Here is a 13,842-nt window from a genome sequence, read left to right on the forward strand (position 1 = left end):
ACATTTCTTTGCAAGTAATTGTAATAAATATTAAGAACAAATGTCTATTTAAAGATGCATCTAAGTACTGGGATGCCAGTTCATTTAAACTATTTCCCTTCCAGGATAAATTAAGTATTTATGATTCTGATTGTGATATAGAGATATCTACCAGAAAATCAAGCAAATTATAGTGTTAGGACTTTAAAAAAAAATCAAACAATGTTTTCACAACCGAGATAGGACATTTCAGATACATGATATGGTACTGTCCAGCAGATCCAATGACTCTAAAACCACCTTAAATAGATGTCTAATCCTTGACCTTGCATGAAATCTAACAAAGAGCCCTGCTGCATCCAACACTGAAAAGTAATCCTGTTTACTTACACAGTTTCGGTATCTTGTCTTTTTGCATGACACTAGCAAAACATTTTTTACTGTTGCTACATTCAATTTAAGCACCGCAATAGAGAGTGTTTCTACGCTGGTCATGTAGCTCTCCAGTGGGTAATAATCTGTATCACTGCACAGATGAGGTCATAAACATGATTCAATCCTCATGAGTCTAAGTGTGTGAGTATTTTATGTGCTTGTATGTATGTGCTCCATCATCCTCGTTTACTTTGCTCCTGGTCTTCCTGGTATCCACTCTTCAGCCTGAGTCTGGGGAGGGGAGAGTGATGTAGAAAGCACTTGTGACCTTAAAGCGTGCTCTCTTTAAATGCCACTTTTATTTACAAGTATTTCCTGTTTACTGAACTTCCACACTTTCATAAAAGGGATGCCATATGTCAAGTCAGAAAGGTTCTTTTTTATATATATTTTTTTTTCAAACTTTAATCAGGGAAGAACTTTTTAATGAACAGGCAAATGAAAATGGCCATAGTGTAAATGCCAATCAGACCAACTTAAGCTAAAGTATAGAATGAAAGCAATGTTAATCTTTGAAGATTAAATTGAACTATAAATGGCCAAACAAAGAAAAAGAAAGTTTTCTTTTATAGAGACAATTTAAAAAGGATGAAGATGTGTAGAGTCTTGCCTCACCTTCCAAAAAAGAAAAATAAATAAAAGTAATAATACAGATTTCATGCTTGTGAAAATAGTCAAACGAAATGTTAAATTTATCTTCTCTGCTTTGGGTAACATAATGCATCTCCTGCCAAATATAGAACCAGCACTGAGCAGGGAGGAAGAAAAGACCTGTCAACCTCACAGAGACCAACTGTAGCCTGCTGTACAGTTACAGTATCGCTGAAATGATTTGCTGTGACCAATTAGAGATAGTTTCCGTCTCCATGGGATCCTAAGTTAGGCTTCCTAACTGAGAAACAAATGCAGTTCCAGCAAGAGATGAGAAAGCACGTGGCAGAAAATCCACTTTAATAAGGCTGGAAACAGCTTTGATTAACTAAATTTGTGGGAGTCAGGGTAGCAAGTGGTTCTGTTTTAAGGGGAATTTTTGTGCGAGAACAAGACTGATGATCAAATTTTAAATCACAAGTATGGATTTTTTCCAATTTGCATTGAATCAGACTTACTTAAAGACCCAGAAGAATGGGTTCAGGAATGCAGTTTGCAGGTTTCAGTTTGCCAGACATTTGCTTGCAGAGCACCAGCTGTGAGCCATAAAGGGCTACCTGACTGGGGGTGAATGCCAGACGTAGGCCGCCACATCCCTCATTATAACCGTACTCCCTGTCTTTCCTCAGAACATCTTTCCAAATCTGTAACTGGTGCTGTGTTCTGCTCTTTGCCGACTAAATGCCACTGACTTGCTGAAGATGACTGGCAATCTCAGCAGTAAGCTAGAAATCTAAAGCATTGCACAGAAGTCTGCTCTGCTTGTCACCCGTCTTGTTCTCTCGCTGTCTCTCTTCACTCCGGTCATCGTTCTGCCTATCAGAAAAGCTGTTTCTGTTCTCACACGTTCTGTGATCTGCCATTGCTGGCTTCTTGTTTCTCCTCACCTTGACTCACAATATCATGCAGACTGAGGGAGGTATCATATTATACCTAGGCCAAAACCACCCCAACATGACCATCTCATGGCTAAGGTGAACAGTACCGTCTATGGTGTTAATCTCTTGTTTCCATGGCGATAACAAATAGAGCCCTGTACAGATTAATTCCTCCAGAAACAAAGGCAGAGGTCATACCCTCTGATTTCTGGTTTGCCACCCATGTATTGTCTTGTTATACAACACACCTACAGGCATTAAGCATTCACTGCCAACCTGGAGCATATTTCATAATGAAACATCCAGTCAGCCGTCAAAATATTGTGTTGTTGAACACAGTTGAGACGAAAAAAAAGAGAGATAAAAAAGTAGTATAACTGTAAAAACTGTGGAGCATTCGGTATAGATAGTAATGGACAAAACTCTTGAGCTACCTTATAACATACTTATAACATACTGTAAAAACAAGCTTTAAAGTCAATATTTTATGTGACCATCTTCATTTCAAAACACAATCTGAATCATCCTAGACAAGCTTTGTTGTCATTTCTTTAATTAGTCTTCCTGACTAGTTCCATGTGCTTCTTGAAGGACATTTCAAAGCTCTTTTTTGAATGTTAGCTGCTTTTTTCTCTATATCCTGTCAGCATGATCCGACAGAGCTTCAGTCATGTAATCTGGGTTCCGAGGAGGATTCATCATTCTGTGAGACCTGTTGCCACTGATTTTCAGTTCTTGTGGAAATTGGCATATCTTCAGCTTCTCTCTATGTTTCACTTCTTTCTGAATTTCTTATCGACAGCCCCCCCTTCAATGAAAACCAATTTCTGATGAGGGGTTTGAACAGTAGATGGATCATGACGGTCAATATCCACCCTCAAGTCCTATGTCGGATCTTTGCTGTGCTTTTTCTTATTTTTTTCCCCTTTATTTTTAGCACTTTCAGATATTGTTGATCCGTTGCAAATAGTTTTTATGTCTGTCAGCACCCTCCCACCTTTGTACGATTTTGTACCTTAGATCTTGAGGACAAACTAAAAATCATGCCAACAATATGATGTCAACAAACTAAACATTTTTTTTGGAAAGTAGTTCTTCAGGTATCACTTTTTATGCAAAAATATTTTTTATATTTTCCAAACTGTTATCTGTTACCTTTTTCACAGATACAACTAAAATGTGGAAACACATAATGCTACTTTATGGCAGTAACAAATATGTTAACATTTTTTTTTTCTGATACGGGTAGAGACAATACTGGTCAATATCATGAGTTATAGGAACCATTTTTAAGCAAAAATGAAAAAAAAAACCCCAAAAAAACCCCAAGAAGCATTCCTTGCAAATCCTTGGGTACAAGGATTTAATTGAAATAGTCAACAAAGGAGCAGAAAATATTTTTAAAAAAAACTTTAAAAGAACTCCCAAAAGCCGCACAAACCACTCCACAAACCCACTTTAAAAGATTACAAAGATTTCTGGCTGTTTAGAAGAAAATACTCAAGACTCGCGACTCAAGAAATGTACCACAGAAGATATTTTAAGCAAAACAATAAATCCCGTTTAGCTTACTTGGCTTTGGCATCAGCATCCTCGTGGCCTTTACTTGACACGTCCTCCAAACCTCCGATAAGGTGCTTAAATGAACTGAAAAAGAGAATAAATGTGAAAACAGCTCTAGGTCAAACATTTCGTACACTACTTTTACACAAAAATATACACTCTGTTTACAAGTATTACAACAATTCTCTTGTTCAACAGGTTATTAACAGATGATGTTTCCAGGAAAAGGTGATCTGTGTGCAGTGAATGGCCGAGAGCACCACAAAAACACTGCCGGTTATTATTAAATATTCATCAGCCTGCTTTTAGAGACAAGCCTTTAAAAATCAGAGCAGAGAAGACAGAGCTGCCCTGAAGAGTTGTAAAACACTGTGACAGCAGATGGTGGGTGAGGAAGACGTTTGAGACCAGAGACCACATTTATTTTCAACTGAATGAATTATAAAATAAAGAAAAATACTGTGCAGAATGATAAGGAAGATTTTGTGTAGATTGTCATTAGGCAAAACTGCCTGTCATGACTTTTTTTCTTTTTTTTTTCTTCTTTTTTTGTTGTCAATGTGAAGTCATTTAAGTTATTGAAGAAAGAGAAAAACTGAAATCCTCTGTTTTATGGTTTATAAAAACAAAACAGCAAGGCATCAAAGTTAATCTATAAACTCTTTCACTAAAAAGCCACATCAAAGAAGGATTTTGAGGAGGTCTTAACTGCAGGATACACTCAGCAAAATTCTTTGTCACTCAAACATTTGTGCTGAGATATAGGACATAGACTGTGATATCTCTATTCTGATGCATGGTATTGTTCTCTGAAGAATCATTCAGGAAGAGGATTTCATGCAAGATCCTTTGAGATCTCAAGCGGAAGATGCAATAAAGCTGGTGTTTTTCTCTTGTTCAGACCAAAAAGCCTGTTAGAAGACTCTTTCTGAGTAGAGCTTTTGTTTAAATGTTTGGCAGCTTACACTGACTCAGGGACTCTGCACTGCTTGTTTTTATTACATCTCTCTTTTCCATAACTCCTGCCATTCTCCTTATATCACCACTTAAGCTCTGGAGTTTTATTTTGAAAAATGGATGGATAAAGAGAAAATCAATAAAGCCATGCAGGGAAAAAAAAAAGGCTGAAAAACAAATATATGCACCAAAACTGGTCTGGTTGGTTAACACATTTTTATTAGTGTGACGTCAGCTATGGTAGCAATAGCTGCTTATATGACAGTTGTAATTATGTTTGCTGGATGACTCATTTACTATACCCCCTGCTGGCTTTAGGGATGTTCCTGTTCCCCAAGAACAGAGGGAGTCCCTAGGTAAATGATACTATCTTGTCCCCATTGTGAACCCATCTGCTTGTCCATTTTAACCACACAACTTAACGTGAGGATGTTCAGAGAGTGACAGCTTTCTCAGGTAGTTTTCTGTTAGACACTAGTTTTTAGTGTAAAGCTTTAGTGTACTAGGAAAACTCAGCAAGCCGTTTCACTGAAGCAAATGGGTAAGAGAAGTGTTTGGGCTGAAATGCGGATCTAAAAAATATAACCATGTTCTCAGATCATTTTCTTAAAGGCACCAGCAAAACAACAGCCTTAAGTACAAATCAAGTATCTGAGTCTGGATTTAGTGCTTTAAAAAGGAATTCGTGGGATAGAAAGGAGGTTTTTTTTTTTTTCAAAACCTTAATTATACTTACTCTCGATCAATGACAAGACAAGTGACTGCCTCTGCTGCGATGACACTGGCTGTCCTGATGTCTTCCCTGGAGAAAGCGAACATAAGACAGCAAAATTAGTATAGCTGAACAAATGACCACTTGCCACATGGCTATTATCAAGTCACATTAATATTCATTTTTAAATGCTTCACAAGAGAACTGATGCTTAGACAGTTAAGCTTCCTGTTTAATTCAATTTAACTGACTTTAAGAGGAATTGGCACACTATAAAAGCACTATTTGAAGCAGACAATACACACACAATTTCAGGGCAGGCATTACTCTTTATTGTATTTGAGATCAAGTTCGTCTTCCTCTGATGATCCCTCTTCAGAGGAGTCGCCCCAGTCGCATGAATCCTCTGAGTCCGTATCCCAAGAATCCATCCTTCAATGTGAAAAATGTTCAGCACCCAGAGTCCAACGGGGATAAGCTCTAAGTCTGACACAACACACAGCCAAGGGCAGCCGTCCAACAAATGACACCTGTGTAGTAATTTTGTGTAAAGCTCCAGTCCAGGTGTAGTGGGATCCTTTCTAACATAACCAAAAACAATACAAAAAGAGAGGAGGTTCTTCTGGGAATATCCCATTAGCAGATTATTGAAGGGCCTGTAATTTTTTTTTTTTTTTTAAATGGAAAAGAGAAGGATCAAGTCATTGGATGGATTTAATATCCCGATGGGTAAAGAAATCAAATCAGAACAAGCTCTGCACTAAAAAAGAGTCGGTTCAGATCAGCAGAAGCGCTAACAGTAACTGACAATCAGTCTGTGTCTCCTCTGGACTCACCGACAGATGACAACCTATTTCAATGAAGTGAGGTGACAATTCCTCCTCATGCCATGTCAACTCCCTCTGCCTTCCCTCATCCAAACAGCACAACCTCCCAACACTCACAAGCACACACTAACACTGACTCACTCTTTCTGATGACCCCTTTGAGTAAAGGTCACAGCTGGTGGGGGAACAACAATTTTTTGAAAGGCAAAGACTAAAGAGGAGGAGATAGCAGGGGAGAGGTTGGCAGAATTTGACAGGGGCAGAGGATATATCAACAGATGACCACTGAGGCCCTACGGCTAGACTTGCACATACTGTGTTAAACTCGCCTTTGGGAAGGCTCCATGATCTGCATTCGTGGTCTTAACATACTAATCTAGCCAACACTGCTGTGCACAGTCTCTTCATCCATAACAGTATTCAGCGCTGCTGACATCGCCCTGCTGATGTATTGATATTGCAGATAATGAGCAACATCAATACCTGTTGTCTGTTGCACATGCAATTCTCTCAATAAAGTAAGTGAAAACTGCTTGTGCCATGAAATAACTAAATAACTCAACAAAGCAATTAAACACATATGTATTTAAATAGTGTTCATTTAAGCAGGACTCATCCTGAAGAGACCTCATGGGTTTCATATTAGTCCGCAGGTTGTTACACCTGTTCCATACTGCTCGGCTGTAGCCAAGGAAAACAACGTGGGACAGCCCGGGCACTGATAATAGCAATGTTCTATATGAAACACAATCTCCAAGCAATGTCTGTCACTGTGATTCATTTGTACACTGCTGAGCCTAAGTCATCCACGATGGCTATGCACTTGTTAATCGTGGCACAAAAAAAAAAAAAAAAAAAAACAAGCACTGGAACACAGACACACATGCTTACACACTAAAAGCAGCTGCATGCTGTGTCTGGAATGCTCTTTGGGCTTACGCAGGAGCTCGTGGTGTTGATTTACAGTAGATAGTTGCACTGAACATGGTAATTGGACAGTGATCTGGTGTCCTTAGAAAGGGGTTATGAAAATATTGTACGCTATGAGGCTGAGAGTAGAGCAACAGCTAAACTGACTGCAGGGAGGGAAATGTAGAAAGGGTCAGGACTACAGCAAGAACAAGATGTGGAATGGAGACACATAGCCAGGGATTTGTGCATTTTGCCTGATGTATTCAGGTGGGTGAGAAACTGGGGTTTTGAAAGGCAATTTGCAGTCAGTCATTTGCAAACAAATGAACTTAAGAGTTTTGTTTGTTCAGGGAAATGCTAATATTTTATTCATGGGAAACATTTTCATGAGTCTGTAAACTTAAGTTGATAGAGATTCTATTCATTTCAACTGAATAGTCTTTACATTTTTGTTATAAAAGCAAATGAAAACATTTCTCTTTAATCAATACTTAATTTATAAATCAACATTTAACACTTCTAAAACTTTGGCATTTGACGAATGGTGACTTCTGCTTGTAATTAACTGAAAAAGTGTCATGGTGATACTTTTTCTACAGTATCCCCCCCAAAGGACTTAGATTCACCAAGCGTTTGTGAACCCTTTTTCCCATTATGGACAAACAGTGCACACATTGCGATACACATAGTGCATATATTTACATCCTATTACAGGTTTCTTTGCAATTTGTAAAGAATATGAAATGTTTTAAAATTCCTGTGTTTGTGCATGTTCTATTTCCTAGCTATGTCATGTTTAAGCAATACACTCTGCTGTTAAATAATGCAAGATGGGCAATGTGGTCCATCTTAAGTTATTCTAGCAAAGACAATGTTTGAATTTGTTTACCACCTATTAACAACCTACTGGGGGAAAAGAATCTTATGAACCCTTTAAATGCCAGCCCAATGAAAAATGGTTTCTGAATATGAGGTCTTTATTTGGCCCATTAACAAACTGTAACAGAAAAAATTATTTGGGAGGATATTTACCATTTATTAGTATGTCATATGTAAAAAAAAAAAAACCAAACAACAAAAAAAAACAATTATAACATAATCTTCTGGTTTCTGGTGTCTATTAGGGGGCAAAGTTTTATCCATAAAAGTGATGCAAAATGTCTGAGAGACTGTAAAATATGACATGTTGGGCTTTACAGGGTTAAATGGTGTTTCCATTCTTTATTGGATACCTTCAAATCTTTGCTTGGATCGCTGACTGCTACATACTTGTGAAATTGCTGGTTAGCCAGAAAATTCTTTGCTCTAGTTGCTTTGCTTTTTTCGCTCCTTTTGCTCTGCCATCCTTCATTGCTTCCAACATTCAAAATAAAAATTTTCACTCGTGGGAAACTGTGTCAGAGCGTTTCTTGTTCCAAACTGCCACTGTACATGTTTCCAAGACACAGAAAGAAAGACAGAAAGAAAAAAAGAAAAAGTAGTTTTTGGTTTCAAAATAAATCTTCCAACCAGTAGTTATCATGTTGTGGCGATATACTCAGAGCAGAAATAATGTAAAATTCTGCAGGATGCTGCAAAGGGATGAAGAATATACAGAGAAAACAGAAAATAAAAAATATAAGGCAGTATAAAGAGAGTATAAAATATGAAATAGACTTGAAGGTGATATTAAATGGCAAAAATTCACCTCTAACTTGGAATGAAAGAGTTGAAAAAAAAATTACATCCTGGAGTAAAGGCAAGAGATAAATCTATACAGCACTGCCCAGACTAAAAAGCTCTGCTTTGCAGGAAAACTATTTTATGAAACTGGCAAAATATCAAATGCAGTTTTTGGATATAATTTAAGCAGAGCTGATAGAGCCCATTAGCAACAGGATTTATAAAAGATGGCCAGGCCCAAAAACAAAGAGTAATAATAGTATCATAATAATCTGGTAATGATATGGTGGTTTATTGTCAGAAAGACAGAAGAAAGGGAAAATGTGAACAAAAACGCTTTTAGCACAGACCCACAATTCTACTTATGATATAATACCAATGATAAAATGTAGCGCAGGAAGATGCTTTAGAATTAGTTTGAATGACAATTAATAACCTGTGATATTAACATTATATTATCATTTTAATTACCAAAATATTGCACTGAAATTAACCCCATATGGCAAAATATTTGATTCTTTAAAATATTGCTGCAGAAAATGGATGTTGATGCAGCAGTTTCTGTGTTTTATCCATTAATCTGGGCCACAAACGGACCAATTACTCATTCCCTTTCATTTCATGATCAATTTAACTAAACCTAACATCGAGAAGCATAGTGATTACCTGGAAAAACGGTTGTAATTAGTGTGTTTCCAAGCCCATTAACCAGCAGGTTGTGTCAGAACTAGCAGCAGGTTCATGTGGTCTCAAAAGAGTAATAAATCAATTATACCTTGGTTTTTAATTTATAAGAACCCTAAATTACTCGTGTTTGAAATTAACTGTACAGTGTTGCATGGTTTTTGAACCAAATCTCCAGAAAAACTGCAAATTTGGCTGATTATTGGAGAACATGCACACAGTAATCCTAACTCTGAGGATAATCTAGCATAGCACCATGATGGTCTGAAAGTGTTTTGATGTTGACACCTATCACATTTCATGTCAGTCACACTTTTTTTTTAATTTAATTGATCTCATATAACAGGGACCCCACACAAAATACACACACAAAATTCATTTAAGAGAACAGGTCAGACACACATTGTCCACTATACTGGCAGATCCACTCTGGGAGTTAAAGATCATGCTTCTCCGTGACGGCAAGAACGTGACATTAGATATGTTGTTGACGACGTCCAAGCAGTTTATGAGCCTGGAAGCACAACTCTTCCTGGAACAAGTAGTGGGATGTACTACTTATACAGAGTAGTATTCATTCAGGGCTATACATAAACAACCTCAAGAGGAAACATGTAATCTGATATTTGGTCAGCTGTTTTGACTTACAACACACACCGGCACTCACACAAGCTCCAAGAAACCACTGTGAGTGGCGGGAGAGCAGACTTTGATTTGTAAATATGCTGTTCTCGGAGATCAAAGGCGGTGTCTTCCGATGGACAGAGAAACCATTGAGTGGGGGCTATTGAGTGTCATGAGCAAGGACACACACAGTTAACTCCTAATTAGAAAGATGACCCAGCAGACAAGCCCTCTGATCAAAAGCCTGCTGGAAAGATGGCCAGCATCTTCAGTATTTAAATTTGCGAGACATGTTTGACCATCAAAGGTGTTGTTGAATAAGCTTCTGTCGCTGAAGACCCTCCAAAACAAAAGAGATTTACAACAGATGATAAAAATATAAAGTAGGCACTCAAGTGCTTCTTGTACAAAAGGTACAAGGGATCCAAAGTGCTTTCAAAACTGCTCAGTACATCACTTTTTTAAATATAACAAATAAAGGGAAACAACTATACATCATGTATCTGAACCAAACCGCAGGCAGATTTTGTTTCACAAAAGAAAACGGAAAAAGAATCCAGAGAAATCAGATAATTCCTTGAAAATTCAAGTAATTCAGCACAGAAGTCGCAGTGCTGCTCAATCTGATACAAGTTGGTCTTTAGTGCCATCCCCTCACTTATCAAGCAGCACATTTTTATGCCTCATTAATGTAAGAGGATCACATTTCTATTTAGAACAACGTGTTCCTCCCACTGCCACCAGATCAAGACTTCCCTGCCTCACATGACCCACATGCATTTTAATGCTGTCATCTAACTATATCCTATAGTCATTAGCTTGAACATATGGGGAAAGCCCAGCCATCTGGGAAGCTCCAGCTGTTGCCTGAGCATCACTTCCAACAGCTCCAGCATCCCTTTTGAAATTAAACATGGTGGCATTTTAAGGGTACCTTTGCTAGGATTTATTTTCCACATGATGCTGCTTTAGCTCAGCTTAAGTCTCTTTGTATGTAAAAGAGGTAACCATTTGCAAGTAGAGCTTGAGAACATTTTCACAATCAACAGCCACAAGATGGCGATATCTCCATTTACTGTGGTGTTAATACTTTTGGCTATGTGCATGCACTTCTTATGTACGCGCTTAAGTGGATATCCTCTGCTTCCACCTGACCCATCACAGATATGATACACTTGAGACTATTTTCTGCCTCTGCTCTCCCTCAGTTTAAATAATGCATCTTTTATGGAGAGGTACAGTTATGACAAGACGGAATAAATATAGCACAAAAATATCAGTGCAGGGAGGTTAAAATTTAAATCTAGAGCTTATATAAATCATTTCTAGGACACACAGGTGCTCTTCAGAGTATAATGCTGGGAAATATTTATTTGAATCTGATTATTTGATGTATTTTCTTGCCAACAGAAGATACGTTTATTTAATAGTTATGCTGAAATACACCATATCAGTGATTAAAAAGTGTTCAGAGATGTTGAATAAATTTTTATACGAGTCAAGGACAGAATAGAAATTTCTTTCCTATTAACAGTATGAAAGTAAGAAAATGGCAGAAGACTTCTAGATAATACTGTCTGAATGAGATGAAACTTCAGATGGCTGCACACTATTTGACAGTCAAACAAAACGCTCCAGGCACAATAAGTGACTTTTTCCCGCAGTTTTCTACTCTGTATAAAAACTGTGTGCGCAATACCAGAGACAGGCTGTCGTTTGATGTGTTTGAGAGGGATCTTTGCTGTCACTTTTGCATAAATAATTTTTTTTTGTTATTGGTTTTAAGCAAAAGAAAAACTTGAAAAGGATCAGTGTGATACAATAATTGTGGTCTTATGTATAGTTCTTGTGAAAAAGACTGCAGCTAATTCAATAGATAAATACACAAGCTTTACTAACTTAGTCAAACCTTAACTGAGTTTGAGACCTGGGAAAAGAAAGCCGAAAAAATGTGCTTGGATTTGTGTGATAGTTTAACCCTTTCTGATAAAGATTTCAAACAATATCACCCTCAGTCTGAAGAAACTCTTACCAAAATGCATTTGTTGTGTTTTATGTCTCTGACAACAGACTGCTTAATCTTTTCTGATAGGCAACAAGTTGATCAGAAAACAGTAATCTAAGGTCACTCATTGTTTCATTGTTTGTTTCTCTTTAATTTACTGCAGAAAACTGTCAGTTCTTGTTGGAGTAGCACTTCACTTCACTTTCTTCCTGGTGATAACAACACTTCTCAAATGAATCAGACCTTTTTAATAACATGTTCTACCTGAGAGGTGGACATGCACCAAGAATTACTGAAGGAGAAGATGAGACAGACAATAAAGAAAAAATATATTCATCCATTGTTTATTGCAGAACAACTTTCTGCTAAAATCACAAACTAAAATCAATTGTATATATATATATATATATATATATATATATATATATATATATATATATATATATATATACATCTTTCTTGTGCATTGGGTTATGAAAGTATTTATATATTTTTTTCCACAATTAATAATTATAATTAATATATTAAGATGTTACACGTTTCCATTTCTACATACTATTTTCATTTAGCTGCAAGTATAGATTTTTTTCAAAAAAATGTGAGCCACTGTCTCTTTTTTCAGTCCTGTGAGCATTTGTAATGGAATCTTGGTGTGAATGTATTTTAATATCTGAACTGAGGAGGATTGACAATCTGTCTTTAAGCAGTTTGTAATGTTAAGCAACTTATAAGGGCTTGAGGCTTATTAGGAAACTGTGCTGCATGTTCATGAGGAGGGATATGCATTTGAGTAAAAATGAAAGCACTATGATAAAATGCAACATGAGATTTATGCTGGAAAGAGTTAAAACATCAGGAAAAAGCTTACCCTTGCAGTGCCTTTTCTCCAAACCAATCTCCTTTGCCAAGAGTGCGGAGGTAAACGGGCTCTCCGTTGGGCAAGTCTTCCCTGGTCACATTAACCTGCCAAGAGCAAGGCAGGAAGAGAGCTAAACGGCAGAACCGTGTGGCATGAAGAGGATGGAGCAAAAAGATGTGCAGCAAGGGAACGAGGAATTACATTTAATTCATTCATAATTCCAGAAAAGGCATTTAAATTGTTTTTCAAAGTATCTGAAAGGACAAAACAGGTAGCGGTCATCACAGTTCCAGACCCGTGAGACACCACTGAATACTTAATTTGCCAGATGACTTCAAAATGATGGCGCTCCTCTGTGCCTGAAGACTTTCCAAATCAAAGAAACAGCACTTGAGTAAATTTTTGAGGAAGTGGATGAAGACGATCATTTCACCTAATGAAGGATCTTGTCTTCATCCATTAGGTGTAGCAGAGTATTCTGCAACAGCAAACCGGAATGCTGTGTACACTTGAGTGACAGCATAATAATTCATAATCATACATAATCATGTAGCATAGAAAAAGCAAAGTGGGAAAGAAGAGGAGGTAGAAGCTGCGAATCAATGGGCTGAGTATGTTACAATGATCCCTGGATAAAGTGGGAATTGTGGAAAGCAGACAGCATTGGTAAAGTCAACATTTTTCATTCATTTAGCAGCGGCACGAAAACGACATGAAGATGCATGAGGTGAGGTGAAGGAGGAGGTTGAGGGAAAGGAAAAACACGAGTGACTGCAGAACTAGGAAATGGATTAAAAACAAGTTTTGAAGAAATGCAGGTAGAGACACTGAAGATGAAGATAAAAAATAAAGAGTGAGAAATGAGGAAGACTTGCAGTCGTCTGGGTTTCACAATCCAAGCACGTGAAAGCCCCCCCAACAGCGCTGAAGCTGGCCAGAACATTGTGAAAGCCAGTGTTGATTACTAAAAGGGAAATCAAAGACACCATTCTCCTTTCTAGATATACTCTTGTTGCTGCTGCAAAGGATGATGAAAGAGGAAACTTCCGCATGTCTCATATCTCTCTATCTCAGGATGATTGATGACAACTTTC

General features: G+C 37.5%; 1 protein-coding gene across 2 annotated transcripts in view; it reads right to left on the reverse strand.

Annotated features, from left to right (window-relative positions):
• The window catches only part of LOC306762526 (cGMP-dependent protein kinase 1), a gene marked incomplete at both ends in the record, with an annotated part of 92,304 nt that overhangs the window by 5,184 nt on the left and 73,278 nt on the right, over positions 1–13,842 (reverse strand). For both annotated transcript variants that reach the window (XM_079249037.1, XM_079249036.1), the window contains 3 exons: positions 3,516–3,590; positions 5,200–5,265; positions 12,758–12,852. In XM_079249037.1, the coding sequence (XP_079105163.1) occupies positions 3,516–3,590; positions 5,200–5,265; positions 12,758–12,852 (236 nt within the window). The remainder of the gene's footprint in view (positions 1–3,515; positions 3,591–5,199; positions 5,266–12,757; positions 12,853–13,842) is intronic.

Source organism: Telmatherina bonti (assembly GCF_933228915.1).
Source record: "Telmatherina bonti genome assembly, chromosome: 11".
Taxonomy (NCBI): Eukaryota; Metazoa; Chordata; class Actinopteri; order Atheriniformes; family Telmatherinidae; genus Telmatherina; species Telmatherina bonti.